Consider the following 25657-nt stretch of genomic DNA (forward strand, 5'->3'; position numbering starts at 1 on the left):
TACAGTGTGTAAAGGTATCATTAGAAGTTAGTTGACTATAATAAACAAATAAATTAAAGCATGAACTAAAAGAAAAGGGCTTTTCATTTGTTTTCTTGTAGATGGCATCTCACTATGCAGTCCTGGCTCGCCTGGATCTCTGTGAAGACCAGGCTGCCCTCAAACGCCCCATTATCCAGCTGCCTCTGCCTGTGAGGAAAGGCATGTGCCGCCACATCCAGGTGATTCCAGTCTCTTCTAGCAACTGTATCCTAAGTCCATGGCAACTGTTTTAAAGAGTTATAACTAAAAGGAAAATTGTTCAGACATCGATACTAGCTTGGATAATTAACAGAAATCATCCTGTTGGTAATTATTTCAGCAACGGGATGCTTACTGGTTGAGAAGGAGGATCTGCAGGCTGTCGAAATGGCTCTGAGTCTTCACGTTCATAAATGAGGCTCAATAGTTCTTTGCACTGTTTTTTCCAAGCGTCAGGATTACACTTCAAAGACGGTCTTCTGCCTCGGCATTTGACCTACAAATCGAACAGAATTAATCTTTCCAGAACTATTCCTTGATTTTCTCAGAAAAGCCTGGTGTTACCCAAGTCCAGATCTAAGCAGCCGTGCTATCACGTCCATCGCCCCGATGGCAGTCACTTGTTTAAGATGCACCAGCTACTGCTTATATGTCTTACTTAAAAGCGCCATTCTGTCTGGCAAAAAAAAAAAAAAAAAAAGCAAAAGCAAATGCCAACAATTCTAGTATTCTGTATTTCCTTTTAAGAAAATCTAAGCTGCAAATAAAGTACAGACAAGTAAATGTCTCCCTACTCCCCTTGACTTAAAGTGTCGACCTGTGGCCAGTACTTGGGAGCCTGAACTGTCTCTTGGATTGTAAAGACTGTTTATTTAAACAGTATAAACAATATTACTGTGCAGATGGCCTGCTTTTCTTGTAGGAATCTGGGATGAAGATATGCCTTAGTCAGAAGGTGCCTACATACCCAGTCACTAGTAAAATTCTTGGTAACCGAGTCACTAATCACATGCATATTTCTGTTTTTCTTGCTGTGAGAAGAGTGTGCTGTATAGTCCCTCATAGGAGAAAGAAAACCTATGGGAACGGATATGGTTCCACCCAGCCCTTGCTGTTTTTTACTTGCGTTTGGTCTGTATATTGCGGCCCACTGCTGTAATGGACCTAAATCATGTGTAAGCTATGTATTTGCTTCCAAGAGTCTCAGCTACTCTCAAAAAATTGGGATAAGAATTGGGATTTCTTGACTCAGGAAACCTGGAAATGTTTGATCTCCGAAAGTCACTCATTTCCTCACCCTTCTTCCAGATGAAGTTCCAGGCCCATCTGAATCTAAATCGACCATTTCTGTATCCTAAAAGAAAAGAGGAAAGTGAGACGCGCTAAGTCACATTAGAAGGGGTACAGATTAAAATGCATATTCACAAGTAAATAGCAAAGAGAACGACAGTTAACTTTCGTTCATTTAGGCGGGCAGCAGAGCAAATGTAGAAGGGAGAGTCACTTCAAACTGTGATAATACACTGTGTATAGGTTAGAAAATATACCGGGAGGAAAATAAAAAGGCTTTCTCTTTAAGTTAGAATAAGAAATAAGGGAAAAGGTGAACTTTGTAGTCAAATAAGTATGAGTATAAAAAAAATCTTATTCTATATGACTGAGTCATCTGATATACCATAATCATGACTTATTGCCAATTAAACATTGCTAGTTCAATAATTAGGACATTTTCTCAAGGGAAATATAAATTTGTCCTAATTCAGTTAAGTATGTCTCAGAGTGATAAGTTTATCAATACAAAGTCCAGACCTAGGCACCACTGGTGAAGGGTACAACTCCATAATGCATAGGAGAAATGAGATCAGGCCTTATTGATATTCCTTTGCAATAAAATCAAGTTCTTAAAACTTTACATTTCATTTCTATTTTAAGCAAAACAGTGTGAGTTTGTGGAGAAAGTCTTATTACATCAAAATCCTAAATTGAAATATATTAATGTTAAGGGTTAGGAAAAATATAAGAAAAAATGAATAATTTTGCTTGAATTATTTAATTGGTTAGTATCTAACTGCTGTATCACATTTTCCATATTACTTGAATAAATAGCATTTAGGTATATTAAAATACATTATTTGATAGTCACATAAACTTATACCAGGAAAGTGTCACTTGAAATTACCATCTTAAAGATTAAAGATGCAAACAAAATGTTGTGGGATAATATTTTTTTTTTGGTATACTGTAAAGATGTGCCTAAGGCTCCTTCTGATTGGTTTAATAAAGAGCTGGATGGCCAATAGCTAGGCGGGACTTCTGGGCAGAGAGAGAAACTCAGTGTTAGAAACAGGTTAAGTTATAAAAGCTAGTTATAAGACAAAAAACACAGAAGAAACTAACAAAATAAAATAAAATGATGTGTGTTTTGTCTTATTTTTCTCAGGGCTAGAATTCAGTTGTTCATTATATGAATACATCAGGCTTCAAGGGATGACCAGTTGCCTGTCTCTGACAACACCTTCTATATAGCACATCATTCCATTTTTCAAACACACCATTGGAATACAGGTCAACAGAGCGAAGCAGAGATGACACACGCCTTTAATACTAGTACTTGGGAGGCAGAGGCAGGTGGATCTCTGTGAGTTCAAGGCCAGCCTGGTCTCTACAAGAGCTAATTCCAGGATAGCTCCAAAGCTACAGAGAAACCCTGCCTCCCCCCCCCCCCCCCCCAAACAAAAAAGAAGAAAAGAAAAACATCCCTCACAGGTGTACCCAGCTGTAAAAAAAGAAGTTAATAGAGAAGATTCAGATCTTCAGCTACCTTCCTAAAATGTTTGCCATTCATAACCAATTATAGTATACATTAACACTTACTGCGCCCCAAAGCAGAAAAGAAATACGGTCATAATCATCAAGCTGCGATCCTTACCTCCTCTGCATCACTGCTGTTTAGTTCTTCTGCTTTAACTTTATTATAAGTATCCAAAATATCAGTACAGCTTTGATCCCTAAGAAACAAGATAAGTAAGGCAAAATACATTCCAATACTTAAAAACAGTAGAACTTAGGCTCTGTAGGAGATAACACTACTTCTTACCCAATAAATCGAAGTAAGACATCAGTCACAATCTTCGCCGCTTTAACTATAGGACTATCTGGCTCATTGAAAGTCCTAGCATTATGCTCAATATAGCGTACCTCCCACATTAATGCTGATATTCTCCTACGAAATTAAAAAATTCTTGTTATTTTTAGCCTTATATACTTGAATTACATGCCTAGAATATGCATTGTTAGACTATTAGGCACTTTATCATGGTATTATCATGGTATGTCAAAGGTATTTCGATACATGTATGTGACACATATATAGTGTGTGACTTACGGATGATTAGTACGTTAGCACGGACCAGTGGATAACCGAACATCCTGAGCCTGACACTCAGGATCCCACAGTAGAAGGAGAAAACCAACTCCTAAAAGTTGTCCTTTGACCTCTGTATGTGTGAGGTGCTACAGGCATGACCCCACCCACCCACACCCACACACACACACACACACATAAAAATAAACAAAAACTAAGCAAAAAGTACATTTGGTAAATCAAACATTGTGTTTAGTTTAAGGAAAAAAAAACAAAGGAGAAAGGAAAGGAAAGGAAAGGAAAGGAAAGGAAAGGAAAGGAAAGGAAAGGAAAGGAAAGGAAAGGAAAGGAAAGGAAAGGAAAGGAAAGGGGNAGAAGGGGCCTGAAGCCAGAAGGAAAGGAAAGGGGAAAGGGGAAAGGGGAAAGGAAAGGAAGGAGGGAGAGAGGGAGGGAGGGGAGGGAGGGAGGGAGGAAGGAAGGAAGGAAGAAAGGAAGGAAGGAAGGACGGAAGGAAGGAAGGAGAAACTATAGTATAGAAAATAACACATTTTCATATAGTTATATTTGACATATAAGATCAAATGAAATAATAGGTATTTTATAAAATATACCCATTTCTCAAGTACCAGCGGCAGACTAACTAGCTCTCAAAATACTGCAATTAGTATAAAGTTGGCATGGCTGAACAAAGCACCAAGAACTGACCTCTAAAACCCTTTTATAATAATTTCTCTCATAAGATAAACAACAAATAACTTGGTCTATTTATACATCCAGCAATTAAATTTAGCCATTGTTTAATTCTCCAAGAAGAATTTTAAATATACTGCATTATCTCTGTAGCATCTTGATCATGATGCATTGGATTACTACTTAATCTGCCTTTAGCGAACAAAATTTATGGTAGTTTGTGTTTCACACAATTGTGCTACTTATATTTTCCACTCTGCCTTTTTTCCAATATCATATTTATCTGCAAGAGTAATAAAATGTAAGGAAATTTGGCGCATGTTTTTGGATAACTATATCAGGCATCAAAAAACGGATCTTAAGAAAGCGCAAACTTAAGATAAAACTACAACTTCTGTAATAAATTATAAAACAAAACAAACCTGTAAAAGCGATTTTCAAGTCTTTGTCTGATGGTATTGAGGTCGGTTGGATAAGCAACTACAGTACAATACAAGGGGTAGGCACTGAGATCCACTGGAACAGCAAAAGGGCTGGCAAAATCTACAAAATCCACCAAAAATTAAAAAAAAAAACAGCCATTAAAGAGACTAACATTTCCTGTTAGTGAATATTCACATATAAATAAGAAGGAGGGACAATATACCTAATTTTTAAGACAATAATGTTTCAGTTATATAAATTAATGTCACCTTTTATTTGGACATAGTATCTTTGAATCATGCATGACATTTTGGTGCAAATTAGATAAAATGAAACAAAATTAAATGAGGAATGTGCCAAATTTCAGGTTCTTATGTCTTTCCTGAAAAAAGTTTCTCCTCACCCACTGTCTTTACCAAGGAACCCCTCCAAAGTCAGGCTGAGGAAACAGCTAGAGAGCCATAAGGACTCAAGAAAGAAACAGAGACTTATGCTTGCCTTCACTATTATCCCCCAGAGCAATGGAAAAGTTGATTAGTAATTACTTTAGGCAAACATATAAAATATTAACATTAAACTAAAATCATTCTGCCTGTTGAAACATGTCAAGGATGCTTTGATAAATTTTCTGAACAAATTCTGCTGGCTTTGCAAGTTCCTCATTCTTTTCCTAGTATTTTTGTACATTCACCATACCCAGGGAAAGGAGGTGGTTGATGCCCTGAATGACTCGTTCACATTCCTCATCTCTGGAATGAGCCCCCCACTCTCCTTCCTGGGGTTTGTACAGCAAAGCAGTCAGTTCTTCCTGGGACACAGGAACACCAGCACCAACTTCATCTGGAAAAGCAGCTAGACACAAAATTAAAAAAAAAAATCAAGAACAATTATTTTCCAACATCAGACTGCTATCCTTTTGCTTTTACAAGAATTAGAATTAATTTTGAAAGGTGTATTTACTTCCTTCTGGAATTGGCTCCATATCCCAGGGGCTCATCTTTTCTCTTTCATTATTGTCCCAGCTATCAAGAAAAGAAGAAGATGCAAATCAGATTCCCAAGCATTTCTTTTCGTGTGGTAACATAATTTGCATGATTTGAGGGTGAAATTTAGAAAAAAAGCAGTGTAGTATTCATGAAGTATAACTCTGCTCATGTAAAGATAGTAATAAACCGCTGATGGAGAAAACGTGCTGCACCAATATAAAGTTAAGGCAGAAGTGCACTCTTTAATAGTTTTATTTCTTTGCTGGTGGTGCAATCAAGAATCTATCTAAAATTAATCCATAGGAAAGAATACAATGATCTATTTGGAAAACAGTTTAGGTGAAAAAAGTTGATATAATAGAGCACTTAGGATTTACCAGAGTCACAAATGAGCTGTACTTACTGAACACTGTAACACTGGAAAGAGCTATCAGGATATTCTGGCTGGAAAGGCTGCTGGCTTTCCACAGTTCCAAACCACCAGGCATCATCTATTATACTGCGGAATCTATCACCTATAATGAATTTCAGACATTTAAATCAGAATGAGCTCTGTTCCCACTCAAATCCTTACATAGTTTTGAATGCAGAAGTAGCTTGTATTTATCATTATCATACACAACTATGGCAAATTTAATAAATCTGGCATAGTAAGAGATTGTAAGTTGTATACTATAATAAAACAACAATTAAAATGTAATATTACAATGTAATAAAAGTTCACAATCTGGCTTCTCTTACAGTATTCTATCGTATTATATTCACCCTTTCTTTTTGTGACTATGTGAGCTGGTGCAGCGAGATAAAGTGAGGTGAACAGTCTAGGCATTGGCACATATTAGGCTACTACATAATAGGTCCTTGAATTTAAGCACGCTAGTACCCAGAGCATTTGGAAGACACAGCTGAGAATAAAAGGGAGGGTCAGCATGTTTGCTGGAAAAACTGACATCCCAGGTAAGAAGGAATGTGATTGTGTGAGGATCCATTAAAGTATTCACAATGAGGAACTTGAAAATTATGAGTTACTCTATTTGATATTTTCCATTTTATATGTTCAAACTCCAACTGGACATAGGCAAGTAAGACCATATAACATGGAATGAGGTACAAGGGTGAACTGGTTGTAAAGAGTACACATTGTGAATAAAGTTACTTAACATTATGTTTCATTTTTTTTGTATGCCTTCTAAATTTTACTTCTTGGTTCAGTTCAAACTTTGAGCTCATTTCCTGTGGTTAAATCAGGGTTAAAGCTGTACTTCAAGGTTATGAATTAGAAGAGACAATTTCTCCTTACCAATCTGCCAGTTCCTTTCTTTGGCTTCATTATAAAACTGATGTAACACAAGGAAATCAATGACATCTGGCATGTCATGATACCTACACAGAAAACAAAGCACAGTGCTATCTAATACTGTAGTATAATCGTAGTTATCACTTGCTCCACTTCCAAGGATACAATTGGACGTAGAGATCATTAAGCAAAATTTTGTAAACTCCATGGTCTCTAGAAATGCTTTTATTTAAATAATATAAAGATCAATAAAGACTTTAAAAGTTTAATATAAAAATCTTCATCAAAATTTAAAAAAAAATGGATTACTAGGTGTGGTGGCCACACCCCATTGACCTTGGCACTTGGGAAGCAGAGGCTGGTGGACCTCTTTCAAGGCTAGTCAGGGTTACAAAGTGAGATCCTGCCACAAAAATATGGATTGATATTTTATGCAGTCCCATCAATTTTAAATTTAAATCCCACAAATAGTCATTTGCTTATTATATGTATTATTATTATTAAAAATAACACCAAGCACCACGTTTTAAGCACACTGTATAAACAGCAGTCTTGCTGGGCTGTGGTGGCACACGCCTTTAATCCCAGCACTCGGGAGGCAGAGGCAGGTGGATCTCTGTGAGTTCGAGGCCAGCCTGGTCTAGAAGAGCTAGTTCCAGGACAAGAACCAAAAAGCTAAGGAGAAACACTGTCTCGAAAATACAAATGCAAACAAACAAACAAACAACAACAACAACCAAAAAAAAAAAAAAACCCCGCAGTCTTTGATTCCTTACAGCTCTCAGGAAAGAAGCAGCATTTAAGCAAGTCCATTTTCTAAAAGCAGATTAAGTAACTAGCTTTGTGCATGCATCAGTTTACCCCTTCCTGACACACATTATACAGAGCAACAGAGCAAACACTAAACAGACCCTTATAATTCTAAAGCACGGAGAAGTGCTGCAGTATTTCCTCTCCCATTGTATTTGAGCTCTGAATTGAATATTAAACACATTAGTAACAATGGGCATTAAAATTCATATGAACAAACAAAAAATCAGAAATAAGTTACTTACTTAATAGAAAACGACTCTCCAGTCATTTTGCCTGAAATGGGGTCCAAAAATGCAAGTTTCAAGCAGCACAGAGTAGGTGGTCCAACCTCATATTTGATTCCTACAATCTTAACAAATTCTTGCTCCTATTCATGGAAACACCAAAACATTATTTTTCTATACATGACTACCTTTTATTAATGTATTTCATTATTATATGAATAACTTAAGAATTATCTGAATACTAAAGAGTTATTTAATGTCTAAAATAGCAGCAGTGGCAATAATAAACTTTTATTTTTCATTTAAAGATGTTTACTTCTAAGTTTCATTTGTAATTACATTTTAATTATACCACTTCCCCACTTCTTCTCCCTCCCTAGCCCCTCCAAATCCCTCCCACTCTCAAACTGCTACCCTTTTCTTGATTAATGTTAAATATATTCAAGTATATTTATGTATATATATGCATATATACACACAAATACAAAACTATAACTTGTTGAATCAAAAAACCACGTGAATATTCATCAAGTAATGGCAGCTACATTAAGGTAAAGGTAGTCTCTTGAACCTTAATATTTAAGGTTAAGGTTAGGGAGATGATTTAGTGGGTAAGACTGCTTGCTGTGCAAGTCTAACAACTTCTGCTAATTCCCAGAAATAATAGTGTGTGTGGAAACCAACTTTCAAAAGCGGTCCTGTAATGTCCACGTGTGTACCATAGCAGATTAATATCTGCATGCATAAGTGGCGCGCGCGCGCGCACACACACACACACACACACACACACACACACACAGGAAACCCCATACAAATAATAACAAAAACAAATGAGTGGAAGTGGTGGCACACCTTTAATCCCAGAACTCAGGAGGCAGAGGCAGGTTGATCTCTGAGTTTATGGCCAGCCTGATCCACAGCTCAAGTTCTTGGACAGCCAGGGCTACACAGACAAACCCTGTCTTGACCAAAACAAAACCAAAAAGGATGCTCAACAGGTTGACACTTAAGGCAAGGCTGTAAATAAGCCTAACTAGCAAAGTCTCTAAGGACTGATGTGTACCCATGACTAATAGGTTGTAAGTTCTGGAAGGCAAACTTCTGACATTTTTTAGGATATGCAATCTCACAGTAAATCCCCTGTTCCTCTGACTCTTAGACTCTTTCTGCCCTCCTCTTTCTCAACAATTCCAGAGCCTTGGTGCAAGAATTGTGTTACAGATATATAAGTTACAGATATATCAGGTTCTACAACTTTGCATTTTAAACAACAGACATGCTAACTTGGAAAGGGGAAAGCTCAACAGGCCTCAACCCTGGGGGAAAAAAAAACTATGGGCAATTAAGAGTTAGAGAAACAGTAGTCTCTTCCAGGGAAGAACTCACCAATTATGTATACACAAACTACCTCTAATTCCAAATGGTCTGCCCTGAAATATGTACATAAGTAACATACAAACTAAATAGTTTGTGTGTGTGTGTGTATACATAGTCACAGAAACTATACAAAAATGGGTCATGAATTCAAAAGAGAGCAAGGGCTACACAGCACAGTTTGACAAGAAGAGAAGCGAAAATGATGTAATTAATTTATAATCTCAAAAATAAAAATTATTAAAATAAAACAAACTTCTAAGGGAACTGTGATACTGTCAAGTTAAAAAAAACTCCCCCCAAACACCTACCCTATTATCAAAGTTAATAAATAATCATACAGATTTATATGTACATGTGTTTGAGATGACAGATTTTTTTTAGATAGTGTTGCATCACAATCTTGATTACTCTTGATTACTCTTTCTGGATCCAGTAACTTGATTAAAGTTATACAACAGCATATAGAAGATCTAGGGCTGAAATTCAAGTCTCACTCCAAAGCCCATGCTCTTATATCTGATACATACTACCCCTGAATAATTTTCTACACCACAGTGCTGTGATTAGAAATAAGACATTATATTTATCCATTCCCTTGGTTTGAGAAGAGTACTCAGTTCTCATTTGATTCTAAGTAGAAGAGCAGGCAGTAGAGATGATCATATGAAGATGGCTGGATAAGATATGTTAACACCTTAAAAGATTATTTGATCTGCAAATATTTAAATATCTGAATTTTTCTCCTTTATCTTCAAGATAAAGCAAACAGCAACTCTTCATTTTCCATAAAAAAATTATAGTAAAACTGCTTTTTATTTTTCTCTAAGTCAGGAAAAAGAACAGAAATAAAACTCAAAAAGGGATAAATACTTATGCTGACTATACATATTTCATATTAACTGACATAAAATTCTTCAACAGAAATAACTCTATCTACTACTTTACTTGATTTTATAAAGAAATGTGGGTATTACATCTAAATAGATGATCCCACAGAATACAAGTATCTATGCTTCTTTATTTAACCTATCTCCAAACTACCAGAACCTTGAGAATGTCTGTAGCACACAGTTTACTCGGGAATGTACACAATTGCTGATAGGGAAAACATTCAAACCAGGGAATGTCTGCTTTTCTGTAGTTGAGGAATGGCAAAAACACAAGGATCCAAAGCTTACAGGAAACTAGGGCAAATAAGATAAGGTGAAGGTTAAAAATTGTTTAATAGTTTATTTTATGTATATGACTGCTTTGCTTGCCTGTATGTACGTATACCAAGTGAGGGCCTGCTATCTGCAGAGGCCAAAAGAGAACACCAGATCCCCTGGAGCTGTAGTTACAGAAGCCACCATGTGGGTGCTGGGAACCGAATCCTGGTCCTCAGCAAGTGCTCTTAACCACTGAGTCATCTCTCTAGCCCTATAGACATTTTTTAAAGATTGTTCCAGTTTGTTTTCTTTGATACTGAGTCTCACACTATCGCCTAGGCTGGTTTGGAATTCACCTGTAGTCCATGCTGGCTTCACTTTCCAGCATTTCCGCTTCAGCTTCCCAAGAACTGGGATTATAGTAGTAATCGCTATATTCTAGCATCCAAATTTTAAGAAATGTACATATATATATATAATCCATTCTATAAAATATCATATATCATTAATTTTGGAAATGCAACATCACCAAAATATCCGTAAAATTGAGAAAAAAAAAAAAGCTTAAAGCCACTTCATCCCCAAACCCTTGATTGTATTCATGCCCATCAAGCAAACTCACCCTGAGATCCATTTTGTTCCATGGCTGTTTTTGTAAATTAACACTATATATTTTTGATTTCCTCACAGCTCTCACATAAGCTTCATGTCCTTGCCTAAAATAAATAAGCTAAAACAGAGAACAATGCATTTATTACGCAGTCATATTTATTTTAACGCTATACTTCCCAATGCATAATGTCTGAACAGCCTCTTCCCGTTACATAAAATAATTACAATTTTTCAAACCTTTTCCTGGTCAAAAGATACTCACTCAACACTCATGTCTCTCTAACCCTGTGCCAAATTTCACATTGCTTAAATAAGAAATGTGCTGCTTATCTCCCAAGCAGCTGCAAAAGTCAACTGAAGAAAAGAGAGGTCTAGGAGAAGGAAAAGTCAGTTTCACGGAAGTGGGAGGGGAGGGCAATAGAACACCTGTGACATTAAAGTAGAAAGGACTAAAAGTGGCAGGCCACAAGGGGAGAAGTAGGGCCGAAGGATGTAGGGGACAAGAGCGGAGGGATCAAGCAAAGCAAAGCCTTCATGAAAGTGTCATAAGGAAAGCTACCACTCTCAACAACAATTTAAATCCACATTTTTTAGAATGCTACTTATAAGCTTAAACAATTCTTTGAAAAGCAACTAGTTTTGTGTACATTCAGGGTGGTTTTTTTTCTTCAGTGTGAAGCTGCCTGGGAAAGTGACTGCATCCAGTATGCAAATGAAGTCATTTTTAAGACAAATTAAAAACTGTTCTGTCGCAAGAGTTCATGTTGGCACGAGCTGAGCACAGAAGAAAATGAATTCAAGTGTTTGGTAAGACACTTCAAATTTTTGAAAGGTAATATTTACTACTATTTTCCATACTTACTGAGGAAAATTTCTTTTCCTCAGTGGTTTCAGAATGCTGACAGAAATAAGCATAAGCAGACAAAGGTATCATAAAATACCATATTAGCAGAGTTTAAAATATACAGGAGGTACGAGGAAGATTACTCTCCTCCTTTACCCCAAGGAATTTAATTTCTCATCTTTAGCTGAGGCCTGTAGATGAGTTCTCATAAAAGCATGAGAGGCTGTGGATTTGAAAGTTCTGTACCAGTATGCTGTAATTCTAACACCTAATTATATGCAAATTTGGCCAACTTGCTTACCTCTCTAATTCTGTCACCTCATCTGTAAATAGGACATTGTGACATGACTCAAATACTTCATACCATGTAGTACTGGCCAAATTGTAGTAACAGCTACACTTCCTATTCGTTCTTGTGTAAGAGACTATTCTTCACATACAATATACTAACCAATCGTCCCAGCATTCCTGTAAGACAGAACTACTACTAGAAGTTCAGTTTTATAAATACACATATTGATTGAAGTTTATGGAGAAGACAAAACTGCATTTCCCAATCACAAATACTATCAGGTGAGCACATAAAGGAGGCATCAGGCTGTGGACACAGGTTAATTTAGGTACATTGCTAACACTACTATTTGAGAATAAACGAGCCCTAGGTCCCCTCTGGGCCGCTTGGTCTTCCTGCCACAGTGGCAGCACTTAAGTAAGGCCAATTCCCTTCTCCTTGTCTTCAGTGAAATGCTCCTGAACTTTCAGTGCTCTCTTCTCAAATGCAGGGGTTGGTTTTACACTAACAGTGTACCCGAACACACACACACACACACACACACACACGACTCTGACCTTACTCGGAAAATACTACCTTTGTAGATATAATCAATTTAAGAGCCCCTGAGCTCATAACAGATGTATGTACACCCTAAACAACTGTCCAGATGAGAAGAAGGAAAGCGAATACAGAGAGAATTGGAGGGAAGGCTGCCATATGAAGGTAGGACAGAAACTGAAGTAATGTTGCCACATGTGATGAACACCACGGATTCTGAGAATGACCCAAAGCTAGGTGAAGTGGGAAGGATTCAGTATTAGAGATTTGGAAGAGAACACAGATCTGCCAGTGCTACATTAAAGTACTTTCACCTTTCAAAATGTTTTAAGAGAACAAATTCCTATTATATAAAGCCATAAAACATCCATAAGCATACTCTATAAATAAAAACACCTACACAGAGACCTGGGCAGTGGTGGCGCACACCTTTAATCCCAGCACTCAGAAGGGAGGTAGATGGATCTCTGTGAGTTTGAGGCCAATCTGGTCTACACAGTGAGTTCCAGGACAGCCAGGGCTACACAGAGAAACCCTACCTCAAAAAAATAAAAAATAAAAATATTGAAATATTAGTAAATAAAAATCATAGCAGTTAAAATCCAAACTAAGGAAATCGTTAATATTGACAAACCGTCTAAGCACAAGGTACTGGATGCAATCAGAAGGTATTAAAATGTAGTGTTTTCCGTTAAGGGAAAGTAGCATAACACACACAGTGTGGGTATAAAAATTCGCATAGAATTAGTTATGGGCAAAACAGAATTTGGCATTTGAGTTAGACCTTTAAGAAGGAGCATTCTGAGGAGCAATCATTTATTAGTAGGGTTATTCTAAGCACAACAACAAGGGCTTAATAGCTAGACAAAGTAGTAAGTAATGCTGTAATTAAGAAACTAATTACATGAACAGTACATGTGTTCCTTTATGAGCTCTTAATAAAAACATTCTCAAACTGCTATTCAACTGTTGGATTCACTACAAAACTTCCTCCATTCCCCCAAACAACTACCATAGCCTAATACATAATCTTGAAGCATATGATACAATCAGTTTAATAAAATAAAATCAGTTTAAGTGATTCCATCAAGACATGAACTGACAGAAGTTGTCATGAAGTATAGAGAAGGGTCTCATCAGACTTTAAAAGGATACAGAGGCTTATTTGTTCTGTAAAGTCCTCTAAAATTAATTCAAGTTTACCACAGATCTCAAATGTCTCAAAATAGGCATTAAGTAGAATAAATTATAATTTCAGATCTGTCAAAAATTATGAGGCTTTTGAAGTTGTTTAATATATCATCAGAAGCTTACTAGCATAGTAATTACTGTAAACAAAGACTAGCCAAAAGTCCAACATACACCAAAAAGAAACATTTTAATAATTCCTAAACAAAATAAACAAAAGATAGCTTACTCATGTTATTCGACAGCTAAATCTGCTACAAGATCTCTTTAATAAAAAATTAGACCACGTTTGTATTTGGTCTCATTTTAAACCTATTCACTTGTCCTTTTTATATCTGTTATTGAGATGACGACTTTACATTTCTATTAATTCTGAATTCAAAATGGTGTGCAGAGGCTGAGAGTGCAACACAATGGTACAACTGCCTGGCTTGTATCAACCTGGGGTTCAATCCCCAACACACACAAAAGGTTTCAATATTTGGTCGGTCAACAGACCAGACAAAACAATCTACCTAAAGAAATGATATTCCAAGGTAACCATAATTTCACTAACACACTCAAAGTTTCTACTGGGTAATATTTTATTAGATTTTTTATGCCTAATTATAAATGAGTATCTACATTTATCCAGAGACTCAGTAATTATCCTTTGGCAAGGGTGTAGAACTTTTTGACCTTGGAACATAATATAAACAAATGGGTTGGGCCACATTCCTAGGTATTCTGGGTGAGACACACCTGTTTAAACATATTTTCTAACATACTGAATTTTTAAAACAATATTAGTTATTGATTGATTGAGGACTCAAAGTACCACTCAATTCTCAAACTTCCAATTAAAAATCAACTGCTTTTATAACTTTAGAAATCATAAATAACCTAGTATCTACTATGTTGACTACATTATTCCAGACCTCTACAAAGGGAGCAAAATTAATTATATACACAACTGAATAAAGAAACAATGATAGCATATATATAATTAGTACAGAATTACAATATGAAGGTTCAGTCATTAAACGCATTTGCTGTGCAAGTTTTGTGACCTGAGTTTAGTTCCTGGAACGCATGTAACAGGTAGAAAGAAATGATCCCACAGAGCTGTCCTCTGACCTCCACTTGTGCTCTGTAGTATATGTGCTGCCCTCAATTATACACATATGCTCAATAATAAATAAAGTTATAAAATGAAACCAATATAAGATACCAAGATTGAATAGTGTTAATTGTTCTTTTGTTTATTTGGTTTGGTTTTTTTGAGACAGGATTTCTATGTTGTACTTGGTGTCCTGGAACTTGCTCTGTAGAACAGGGTTTCCTTGAACTCACAGAGATCCACCTGCCTCTGCCTCCCAAGTGCTAGGATTTAAGGCGTGTACCACCCCCACCAAGCAATGTTAATTGTTTCTTTTTTATAATAAAGGAAATATTCTGTTATTGTTGATTTATTTTCCTTTATGTGCCTGAATAAATGTCTGTGCACCATGTGTATGCATAGTGCCCACAAAGGCCAGAAGAGGGCATTAGATCCTGTGTAACTGGTGTCACAGACAGTTGTGAGCTGTCATGTGGTGCTGGGAATCGAACCTAGGTCCTCCGGGAGAACAGTTGGTGCTCTTAACTGCTGAGCCATCTCTCAAACCCAATAGTGTTCTTGAATCAAAAGGGTTTTTATTGGACAAGTACCTCATCTCCCATCTGTGGAACGAATGGAGAACGCCGTGGTATAGTATCCAAGATCCACTGAGGGGCAAACCATTCTTCATTGGGTTCGCCTGCCATAGAAACAAGTCCCCCTTTCTAAAACAAAACAAATCAAATAACAATTACAGCATTTGTAACAATGGTTCATAAGTGCAGACTCATGAATAGTAGTATGAAAAAGACAGAAAAATTATGTAAAATAGCAGGTTTCATGCACACTGAAAATATTTAAGTTTTAAACATATCCAATAGAAACTATACATTTATTTTATATCAAGAAATCAAGCAGTTCAATTTTGGATCACAGATAATAGCTTGACATATTATCATCTAATAATAACACATGTTTTCTCTTCACGTTTTTAGACTATATCAACTCAAATAATAATACAATAGTGACTATTAAGAATAAAAGATGGACCAGATGCTGCAGGTCTGTAATCCCAGATATTCAGGAAGTTGGGACAGAAGAATTGAAAGTTCAAGGCCAGTCTGGGGAACTTGAGATTCTGTCTGAAAATGGAAAAGTAGATAAAAGAGCTGGTATATAGCTCAGTGGCAGTGTGCGAAGCAGTAGGTTCATCCCCTAGTATTTGTATGTACTAATACAACAGGATTACTGCACCAGTGCATTAATATCTTTGACATTTCGTATAAGAAGAATGTGCAGAGCTCATTTAATGGAATCAGCCATTTTCCATTTAGATACTAGATTTTTAGAGAACAGCAATCCTTTTAAAATAGAAAGCATAAAAACAGTATAATATCATCACAAAAATTAACAGGTAAACAAACTATGAAATTCAGACAAGTATGTAGATTAAAGTATTATGTCCCTTAAATTAAATTACATTGGTGGAAAGGATAATGAGGTAAAATAAAATATAAATTCAAACTCTTTTATCCTATGAGTAAAATGTTTATAGGAATACAAATTTATAACTGGGTAATGACAAGAATAATTTTATTTTATTACAATGGCTTATTCTTGTAGAACTTTGCTGCATTTTTACAAGCAACTGTCAATGTTCTGGTTTAATAACATAATTATGGCAATTAACTGTACCTTTGAATAACAAGAAATTAGGACCAATTCTTTCAAGTCAATTAGAATTTTTAATTGACCTTTTTAGAGGAAAAGCAAATGTCACTATAAAATATTCAAATATTGGAGGCAAAAAAAAGAAAAACAAGGCAAAACCAAGCGATTTCCGTATTACAAACCTTCTTTCTCGTCTGCTTAGTCTTCTTCTTCCTATCTTCTAAGGGCTTCACCTTTTCATCTTCAGAGCTGCTGAAGATCTTCTGCGCTGCCTGTCTCGTTTGTCTCTTGGGAGGCTGCAAATTTATCCCAGCATCCGCTGTCCAGTCAGAATATTCACTTGATGAATCACTGGCGAGAAATCAAAATTATGATGGAAAAGTCACCATTTTCTTATGAAAGAGCACTTACAAGACAAGGACTGGAAAAGTAGCATGATAAATACAAAATTTTTATCACTATTTAATTTTAATGAAATGCTTCCAGAATAAAAATTACTGAATTTGCTATGACAGGATTTAAAAATCCTTGCTGGAAACACAAAACTACCTAAAAATAAACATCAATCTTATGACTGAAACGGAGATATAGTTTTAAAACTAAAATAAAGTTTTAAAGTTTTAAATAAGGTGCACACCTTTAATAACAGAGGCAGGCAGATCTGTGAGAGTTTAAAGCCAGCTTGGTCTAGTGAGTTCTAGGAGAGCCAGAATTACATAATAATACTCTATATCAAAAGACCAAAACCTGAAATAATTATATAAAATTGCATAGAAGTACAATCATAAATTTAAAATGAAGCTTATTTCACAGGTAAAAGAAACAACACCTCTATAGTTATATCCATAGAAAGTATTGGGAGTCATGAATAAATACATGGTCCATGGGCTTCAAACCCAGAATTTTTTTGCATTACATGACACTATTTTATCTGTGGTTTTATCAAATTCCTACAAAATCATAATTTCATATGAAATTAAATTTTGAATAATGAGGTCAATTGGAACTACCTGGAAGAGCTTTCACTTTGCCAATCAACAACAGGGTCTTCTACAGAAGCATCACTTGTGCCAACAGTTTCATCTTCCTAAAAGAGAAGGCAATTAAATATATTTAGTATCAGCTAGTATAATATAGAAAAGAACCTATTTGATGTACAGGACTTTATTACTTCATCAAACATCCTAGCTAAAATGTACATAAGTATTTTTCTACATAGATCTCAAATTTACAAACAAACCTAGTGGGTATTTTATGGTGTCTGGTATTATACTCTTTATTGATATAAAACATTTTTGTTTCTTTAGAAAAATGTTTAAATCTCAAAATACTTATAGTCTTCTTAAATGCTAAAAAATAGCTTTAAATATATTGTGAGTATTATTTTAAGGTCAAGATATTCATGGAGGAAAAGGGAAATATTACTTTAAAAACTGTGAATAGTAGAAGAAAGAAAGTACTCTATAATGTTAATGTCAATAAAACTCTCATTATGGATCTAAAAAATAGAGTTGTTAAACGAACAAGAGGATTGGGGAACAAAGGAACAAGAGGAAAAGAGCAGCTATACACTCTCTTCACTGTCATGAAGAAGATAGGTCTGCGGTAAATCAACACTCAATGACTCCTGGAATAGATAAAGTCAGAAATAAAATAAAATAATAAAATAAAATAAAAGGGATATATAAGCTAATTACAGAGTGAATCAGTCCTGGGACTGTTCGCCTTATTTCTATTATTTATGTTTCATGCCTAGGAAGATTTTCTGTCACTATCTTATCTCTCTGTCACAAAGACAAACTTTGGGTGGCACATGCTTGCCGAGATAGTGTCTTAGGTAGAAATCAGGAAAGACAATCCGAAGTGTTCAATGGAACACCCAAATCTGCGTAAGCGCTTATTAATAAGTAAACCTCTGCATTTCTTATTCAAGTGACTTGCAAAAGGAAACCTGAATAAATGGTACAAAAACAACAAAAGAAGTAACTTGGAATAAATAACAGCAGATCTAACCTCCGAGGAGCTGTCTGAATCTTCTTGTACACCTGCATTTTGAGATGATGCCTGTGAATTATGCTCTATGTTGGACCGTGTTAGGTAAGTATGCTGACGCTTGCGCTGTGTCCTCCGTAAAGACCGCCCACAGCTAGGCTGATGATCATTCTGTAAAAGAGAAGGGAAACCTATTTTAAAAGAAGAAATAGTACAAAACTGAACACTGAATACCTCGGTTGCAAGAGTTTGCCCATTCAAAATTTACAGGACACATTATTCACAATTATCATAGCAGGAATAAACATCCATATTATAGTTAATGTAATCCTTAAATAACTTTTAAAAAGAAAAAGAAAGTCTGTAAAAGCATTAGCATGACCAATTAGATTGAATCATTTATATTTCTTTCATTCCAGACTAGCAGTCTTAAGATTCTTAAGGTTTAGTAACGATCTTTAGAATCAATCTAACACAGCTTTACACGCTTGTTCACACTTGTATTCCAAGAACTCAGGAAACTGAAGCAGAAGGACTAAAGTAAGCTCAAGGACAGCCTAGGCTAGAGAGTGAGACCCTGGCTCAAAACAAACAAAACAAACTGATTTGAATTTATTTCTCATTTTATGTGTATGGCTGTTTGGCCTCCTCACATATTTATTTGTAGATCACATGCCTGCCTTGTACAGTAGAGTGATGTGGGAGTGTCATATATCAATCTGTTGATTTCATTGGTTAAGTAATAAACACACTGCTTGGCCTCATAGGTTAAAGCATTGGTGGGAGGAATAAACAGAATAGAATTCTGGGCGGAAGAGGAAGTGAGGTCAGACTCTGCTCTGCTCCTGGACAGCATGGACGGAGGCTAGAATCTTCCCGGTATGCGCACCTTGGGGTGCTTACACGCATTATTAGAAATGGGCTAGTCCAGGTGCGAGAATTAGCCTGTAAGGGCTAGAGTTCATGAGCCAAGCAGTTCTTAACTAAATACAGTTTGTGTGTTGTTATTTCGGGCATGAGTTAGCCAAGCGGCCAGGGTGTTGGGGACGCAGCCCCGCCGCCGTTCCTATTACAACAGTGGAGGCCAGAGTGCATCGATTCCCCTCAAACAGGAGTTACAGATGATTGTGAGTTACAAGGAATCAAATCTGAACACTCTGTAAGAGCAGCCAGTGCTCTTAACTATTGAGCCATATCCCTGGCCCCAGAAAAATAATTTTAAGAATCAATTTAACAAATATTCCTTGTAGAAAAATGCCAGGAGAGAATTGATAGACATAAAATAAGCTTTAGATTACATAATAGAAGATTTAAGACTCGAAGTAATACACACATAAAAAGCAACATCCAAATCAGATATTGTGGCACATACTTATAATCCCCAAACCTGTGAAAAGAGGCAAGGGTTGGAAGTATTTCCAGCATTGAAGGGACAACAGGCAAAAAGAGCACTGTGTGCAAGATTAGCACAGTCTACATAGTAAGTTCCAGGCCAACAGGGGCTATAGAGAAAGATCCTATCTCAAAAACCAAAGCCAAAACTAAAAAATTCAAATTTTTGAGCATAAAAGTGTGCAATTAGATAACAAGCAAGAAACTATGCCATGCTTAACTTCTTCTCTCTCACTGGAATTCAGTCCTACTACTTGTGAACAATGTAAAAGACACAATTATAGTAGTAACATGGAATTCAACTGATGTCCCAGCTTAGCCAGGGCTTCCAAGCTAGCCAGGGTTACAGAAAGAGCCTATTAAGAAAAGATACTTCATTTTAACAAGGAAAATTTAGTGGAGTATCTACCTTTCTACAATATCTAATATCTATAAGTAGAAATCATTATGGTTGATACTATTACAAGCAAAGCTACAGGTTAATGTCATTGGGAGTAACTTTAAAACTCTTATAAACTAGTCTTGAAGGCTCAGTTTCTTTTTCTTATATGTAAATATTACTATGTTGTCCAGAGTGACCTCAAACTCTCATTTCCTTTCTACCTCAGCCCCCCAAATTTTGGGATTACATATACATACTACCATGTCTGGCTTCTGTGGTCTTCAAATGTATATGAAAATGTCTAAATTCCAGCCTAAATACCTAAATGCTTATATACCTACTCTAAACCCTAGCATTTCCAGATAAACTAATTATTGGCAAATAAGCAAAACAAAATAAACCATTAATTAGATTCATAGTAGAGATGGAATAAGCTTAAAATACCCACAATATAAAAATTTAAAGCAGATATCAGAATCATGTATAAATATTTTAAGGTATTTATGATAATTATCCCTAATTTTGTTCATTGACAGAGAAAAAATAATTAAAATTCAGGATACACTACTTATCTGTTCTTTAAACACTGAAAATTATCCAATTAACTATATTCTACAGAGGGGTTATAACTCGGGAAGAAATAGTTTACATCTTGATTCATTTTGACTGGTGAATGAGAAGAATTCATAAGCTTATTAGTTAGGCCAAATGCAGTACAGGTATCTCATCCATTGCATAGCAGGGTCTACTGGGAAATGAACCTAGTATATCCCAACGTATAGTTAGGTTTTGCTTACGTGATTAGATAGGTTATACAAGGGTTGGCAAACTATTTTGTAGAGGGTCAGAAGAATGTCTGGCTTTCTAGGTCAGATCATTTTTATTCGAACTACTCAACTCTCTTTATATATAACATAAAAACAACTAAAGGCAAGCCATAATTGAATATTTGCCTTACTTCAATAAAATATAATTAAGTAAAACCAAGGATTTCATACATAAGCATGACAACCTCTATCTTAATGGATACAGCATTTGTTTCACATTTGGATTGATAACCAATAAAAAATCACGATTGCATTTAAAAATATGAAAATAATATTTTATACATATACATTAAAAGACAACCTTTTACTTAAATTTTTTCTGTTAATAACCATTCACATGCATGTATGGATATGGATTTGAGGTTGAAAAAATTAAGATCCCTGTAAGCAGACGCCAATTTAAATACTCTCTTGATAGATAACTATTGCCTTTCAAATAATTTTTATTTGCAAACAGGATTTGAAAGCACTGAAGAAGCAAACTCACTCTTTGGCTAGTAGAAGATGGCTTTTTCTTCTTTTCGACTGTATAAAGACTAATTTCTAGGTCACCTTTCGCAGTGCGACATTCCTCCTGAACCCTAATAAAATAAGAAAAAGAATCCAAGAGTTTAAACATCAACTCTGAAAATTAAACAATTTCAAAATAGAAAATGTAGCTCTGGAATGGCTTTAGCGATATTCCTCAGTGGCGATGTTCTGCAATGGGCACCCCCACCCACCCCCATTACTTTTCTATCACTTCCAAGATAAAACCTGAAACAATTAAGCAGTTACTTCCCATTTCCCCATTCCTCTAGGCCCTGAAAGCCTCTGCGATCTGGTACTATGTCTATGAATTTTCCTGCTCTAAATATTATGTTAAGTAGAGCTACACACTATTTGTCCTTTTGTGTTATGTCTTCTTTTACCTGGCAAGACAGTTTCAAATTTTATTCATGTTTCAGCAGTTATCAGAATGGCTTCTTTATGGACTAATAAAATACCATTGTAGCCAGGTGTGGTGGCGCACACCTTTAATCCCAGTACAGGAGGCAGAGGCAGGCGATCTCTGGAAGTTCAAGGCCAGCCTGGTCTACAGGACCAAGTTCCAGGACAGGAACCAAAGCTACAGAGAAACCCTGTCTGGAAAAACCAAAAAAAAAAAAAAAAAAAAATACCATTGTATGCTAAATCATATTTGATAATCTATTTACTGATTGATATTTAATTTTTTCATTTGAAAAACACCGCAATGACTATTAGCACACAAATATCTAATTCCCTGCTTCCTTGTTTATTTTTTTTACTTTTTTTTAAATTTATTAAAGATTTCTGTCTCTTCCCCACCGCTGCCTCCCCTTTCCCTCCCCCTCCCCCAATCAAGTCCCCCTCACTTGTCAGCCCAAAGAGCAATAAGGGTTCTCTGCCCTGTGGGAAGTCCAAGGACCACCCTCCTCCATCCAAGTCTCGTAAGGTGAGCATCCAAACTGCCTAGGCTCCCACAAAACCAATAGGTGCAGTAGGCTCAAAAACCCATTGCCATTGTTCCTGAGGTCTCAGTAGCCCTCATTGTCCGCTTAAGGAATTCTTTGAATTTTCCCTATTCTAGCAGTCACAACTCATAAAATTAGCTTTTTTCTTGATTCCTACTTATATCAGAAAGCAGAGGGGGAAAATAGGATTTAATATATTTTGCTACTTTGGGATTATCTGCTAATAATACTTGGTTAGATGGTATGGTTAAAATATATGCTCTCCAGAATAGTTCATATATATATATATATATATATATATACACATATATATTATACATAATATATACATATATAACCCATCTCTACTTGTGATTATACAGTTGTTATTATAAAAAAGGTAGTTTTACAAGTAAGAATCGTGATTGTAGATTTGAAATCATGCCAACAAAATCCTTTCACCAGTGAAGACTATTTGAATGACATTTTAAAGCACATTTACACTGCATACTCATACTGCTCCAATACTTAGCTGGTGACCTTTTTCTTGGATCACTGTTAATCCATAGTCAATATGCCACTCTGGTTCACATGTGCTCTAATATGAATTCTGTCTTAGTATCTGTATTCTTACCCTTAGACGATAAGCCCACACACTGGTGCAAGAATGCATCACCTTCTCAGTATTTCCCAGGGCATTAATCAAAAGCTGAGCACATTTAGGAGGATATTTGTCACAAAATAAGCTAATTACAATCAGTTGATATGGAAAAACTAACATATGATGCAGCTTGATTAGAATATCTCAGTTACTAGGCTAATTTAACATAATTCTCTTGTAAATATACAGTTTTGAATTTTCTTAGGAAGGTTACCATGCCAACTCACCTACTAACTCCATTATTTAGTTCATTTACCACCACTCTTCTGCTCCAGGCCATGAGATCTCGTTCAGTGGCCATCTGGCTCCTAGGAGCATTGTTATGCATTTGCCGAACACCTTCAATTTGACCACTACGCCGAAGCCCAATATTTGGAGAAGAGGGTATGTCCACCATATTCGGACTACTCAGAGCTAAAGCAAAAGCAAGGAAAACCACAATGTTGTGAACAAATATACCAGTGATGTAGATTAGAGCGCTAAATAAGATCTAAGTTTCAAAGACTGGCTGTTTGGGGCTGATACTGTAAAGATTGCTTACTTATGATGAGCAAAACCCTAGATTTGATCCCTAGCACCAAAAATAACAGAGGCAAGAAGGAAAAACAGAAAGCGATTTCTGGAAATATAAAAGTAATTATTACCCCTGTTCTACATTTTTTCTGTGCCATCTTCATGTTTCTATATTATTATAAATAATATCAAGTACCCAATAAATGCTGAAATTTTGTATAATTCTTTTCGTTTTTAAGGCACCACTTTCAAACATCTACTAGATACAGAATACACAACCCTGTCCAAATATGATCTGAAAGATTCATATATATGTAAACTAACAATAATTCAATTTAAATCCTTATAAAATCTAAATTTTATCTTTGCTTAATTAGGACAACTGTCAGTAAATTGTGTAGAGATGTACACATGTAATTCTAAGTCTTGGGAGACTGAGGTAGATTACGAGCCTAGGCTACAGAGTATAACACTTGCTAAAAATGATGTAAAACTTACAAAACTTTCAAAACAAACAATTGAAAAGTACAAGCAGACACTGGGGAGATACTGAGTCAGGAAAGTGCTTGTCAGACAGGCGTGAGGACTTGAGTCTGAATTCCTGGTACCCAGCTCCAGTGTCGTGTGCTGTGCCTATAATACCAGCAGCCGAGAAGAAGTCGATGAGCAGTAGGTTCAGTAAGAGACAGTCACAAAAAATAAGGAGAGCAACTGAAAACACATATACAGAAAGAGAGAGAGAGAGAGAGGAGGAGGGAGAGAGAGAACCCAAAACCAAAAACCACAACAACCAGCTTCTCACTCTGTAACCCAGGCTGTTCAGAAATGTTCACTATGCATCTCAGGGTAACCTTGAACCCACTGTGATTCTAAGGCATTAGCTGTCCCTATGACAGAATTTAAAGCATGAGCCATAACATCCAGCTAGCAAAACATTTTTAATTTCAAATTTCACTTTCAAAATTAATAAGCAATGTAAGAAAACGCTAGTAAGCTTCTTATTATTATATTTGCAAATAAAACACAAATAGAAAACTGCAAATTATAGCTATCGAAATCAACACTCAAAAACAATCCAAACAAAATGAGCATTGCAAATAGAAGTGAGTGGGGTTCCCTTCGCTGATGGAATTTCAGTCTACAACAACTTAGTGTTGGAAGCAGAGCTAAATATTGATTGCACTAATGAAGATCTAAATTGGGGACCTAAGAACTCTGCAATACAGGATTGCCACTCTACTTCTAACCTTGTCCAAGGCTCAGGAAAACTTAACTGAGTTAGATGCCCCAAGGGACCCATATGAAGAACTGTTTTATTATAATTTTGTGAAATAACTCAAGAAATAAGCAAAATACTCTGTGTGTTGCTTCAAATTTACATATGTTTACTTCTGTGCAACCCTATACATGATTTTACCAAAAAGTACAGTAATTATGTAAGTAGAAAAGAAAACAATCGGGTATAGTGGTATAGGTCCTTGGAACCTAGTCCTCTGGTGGGCAAGGCTTGATGGCCACAACTTCAAGGTCACCATGGGCAGCACAGCAAGACTTAATCACAAACAAAAATAATGGGCTCAAAATGTAGTTGAGTGGCGGAGACTTTGCTCCTTAAGATGTTGAGTTCATGGGGCTGGAGAGATGGCTCAGTGGTTAAGAGCACTGACTGCTCTTCCAGAGGTCCTGAGTTCAATTCCCAGCAACCACATGGTGGCTCACAGCCATCTATAATGAGACCTGGTGCCCCCTTCTGGCTTGCGGGCACACATGGAAGGAATGTTGTACACATAATAAATTAAAAAAAAAAAAAAGATGTTGAGTTCAATTCAATCCCTAGCACTAAGAAAAAAAATCTTGCCAGGTAGAGG

The 25657-nt window shown here is 36.1% G+C and overlaps 1 protein-coding gene across 1 annotated transcript in view; it reads right to left on the reverse strand.

Moving 5' to 3' along the window:
- The window catches only part of Brwd3 (bromodomain and WD repeat domain containing 3), a 106358-nt gene that overhangs the window by 13912 nt on the left and 66789 nt on the right, over positions 1-25657 (reverse strand). The window contains exons 19-35 of the mRNA XM_050127555.1: positions 23504-23690; positions 21649-21742; positions 18582-18731; positions 17579-17655; positions 16751-16919; positions 15509-15622; positions 10966-11073; positions 7837-7961; positions 6785-6867; positions 5888-5999; positions 5459-5520; positions 5195-5350; positions 4498-4618; positions 3119-3244; positions 2951-3029; positions 1319-1375; positions 377-517 (exon numbers count right to left, since the gene is read on the reverse strand). Of these exons, the coding sequence (XP_049983512.1) occupies positions 377-517; positions 1319-1375; positions 2951-3029; positions 3119-3244; positions 4498-4618; positions 5195-5350; positions 5459-5520; positions 5888-5999; positions 6785-6867; positions 7837-7961; positions 10966-11073; positions 15509-15622; positions 16751-16919; positions 17579-17655; positions 18582-18731; positions 21649-21742; positions 23504-23690 (1961 nt within the window). The remainder of the gene's footprint in view (positions 1-376; positions 518-1318; positions 1376-2950; positions 3030-3118; positions 3245-4497; positions 4619-5194; positions 5351-5458; positions 5521-5887; positions 6000-6784; positions 6868-7836; positions 7962-10965; positions 11074-15508; positions 15623-16750; positions 16920-17578; positions 17656-18581; positions 18732-21648; positions 21743-23503; positions 23691-25657) is intronic.

The sequence above is a fragment of the Alexandromys fortis genome, unplaced genomic scaffold, assembly GCF_014885135.2.
Source record: "Alexandromys fortis isolate MF-2015 unplaced genomic scaffold, M_Fortis_MF-2015_v1.1 scaffold_188, whole genome shotgun sequence".
Lineage (NCBI taxonomy): Eukaryota > Metazoa > Chordata > Mammalia > Rodentia > Cricetidae > Alexandromys > Alexandromys fortis.